This window comes from Amphimedon queenslandica, unplaced genomic scaffold, assembly GCF_000090795.2.
Source record: "Amphimedon queenslandica unplaced genomic scaffold, v1.1 AMPQUscaffold_2065_Cont25931, whole genome shotgun sequence".
Classification (NCBI taxonomy): Eukaryota; Metazoa; Porifera; class Demospongiae; order Haplosclerida; family Niphatidae; genus Amphimedon; species Amphimedon queenslandica.
Window position 1 is genome coordinate 1 of NW_003557598.1, and position 1,250 is coordinate 1,250.

At 33.7% G+C, this 1,250-nt stretch overlaps 1 protein-coding gene across 1 annotated transcript; it reads right to left on the reverse strand.

The window, feature by feature from the left end:
- Positions 1–408: 408 nt before the first annotated feature.
- LOC105316301 (TNF receptor-associated factor 2-like) lies at positions 409–1,173 on the reverse strand (the record flags this gene model as incomplete). Its single annotated transcript, XM_011411130.1, has 4 exons — positions 409–507; positions 710–889; positions 944–1,010; positions 1,062–1,173. Coding segments are annotated over 4 exons (458 nt in total), but the record flags the coding sequence as incomplete, so codon positions are not given.
- Positions 1,174–1,250: the final 77 nt, after the last annotated feature.

A 1,250-nucleotide genomic window follows, 5' to 3' on the forward strand; every position in this document is an offset into this window, starting at 1 on the left:
ATACCCCGGTAAGTGATGAAATTGAATCAATTGATAAAGCTGGTGATATGTTAGTGAGATCTTGAACAGAGCCACCCTGACCTGGTCCACTGTATTCCTGTGGAAGCAAAAGGAAAAAGCATGATCAGACAATCAGACAATATGCATACACGTACTGATTGAGTATTCCTTGAAGATTACAAAATGAAAAGATATTGGGCTAATTCATTCATGAGGCTTATGGCCCTCAAAATTTGTAAATTGGGTTTCTCTGATTTTTTTACATTTATTTGGCATGCATGACATCTGCTTTTTTAATTTTAGGGACATTTTTATTGCACTGCAACTGCACTTGATGAAATGGCAATTGTCAAATGTACCCCCACCAAAGATTTTGTACTGAACAGTATATTACAGTTATATACTAACTTCAGGTGAATAGCCAAAAGAATGAGATTCTGGTTCAATTGGGTAACTGCTTGATTGTTCATAATCTATAATAGGGCATCGATTAACATGAGACTGGTACTAAAAAAAGAAAGGACTCGTTAAAATCAGCCATGCAATATGAGTAAAAAAAATATTTGAAAATATTGAATGCTATCATAGATTTAATACACAGACCTATCTGTGTATAATACACAGACAGGTCTGTGTATTATATCTATGATGTTTGGTGAAATTACATGTACATATCAAAGTAACCACAAGGTTGCTTTTAACTACAAACCTCAAATAAAAAGAAACACTCTTTACAATGAGGACACTCTTCTTTTTCATAAGCACAGCTGTTGAGATGTTCCGTTAAAAATTCGCTAATTTTACCATTCCAGTCACATCCAAATTTATGATTTGAACACATTATAGACACACGATCGATCTCTTTACGAATGAACCGATCAGGAAAGAACTAAAAAGAATGAAGTCATTAAATTGCATTTAATTGATTTAATCATTGACGTACTGGTCTTCCTTCTTCATTAGTAAATTCTTCTCCACAGTCTGTTCTTGGACAATATGGTATTGTTTCTCTAAGTAATAATAAACTTATAAAGGAGAATATTTTGAGAGATTAGACTTACTTCTTGAATATCTCTTCAGCACAACCATGGCAAAGCCAATGGCCACAGCTGATTTGAACAGCATCTCTAAGGATCCCATCACATTTTGGACACACATATTGCTCTAGAATATCTTTTGTTAAAAGATAATTTTTAACATGCAACTGATATTGTCGATTGCAATGAGCAAGTTTAATAACTGGATGCTTG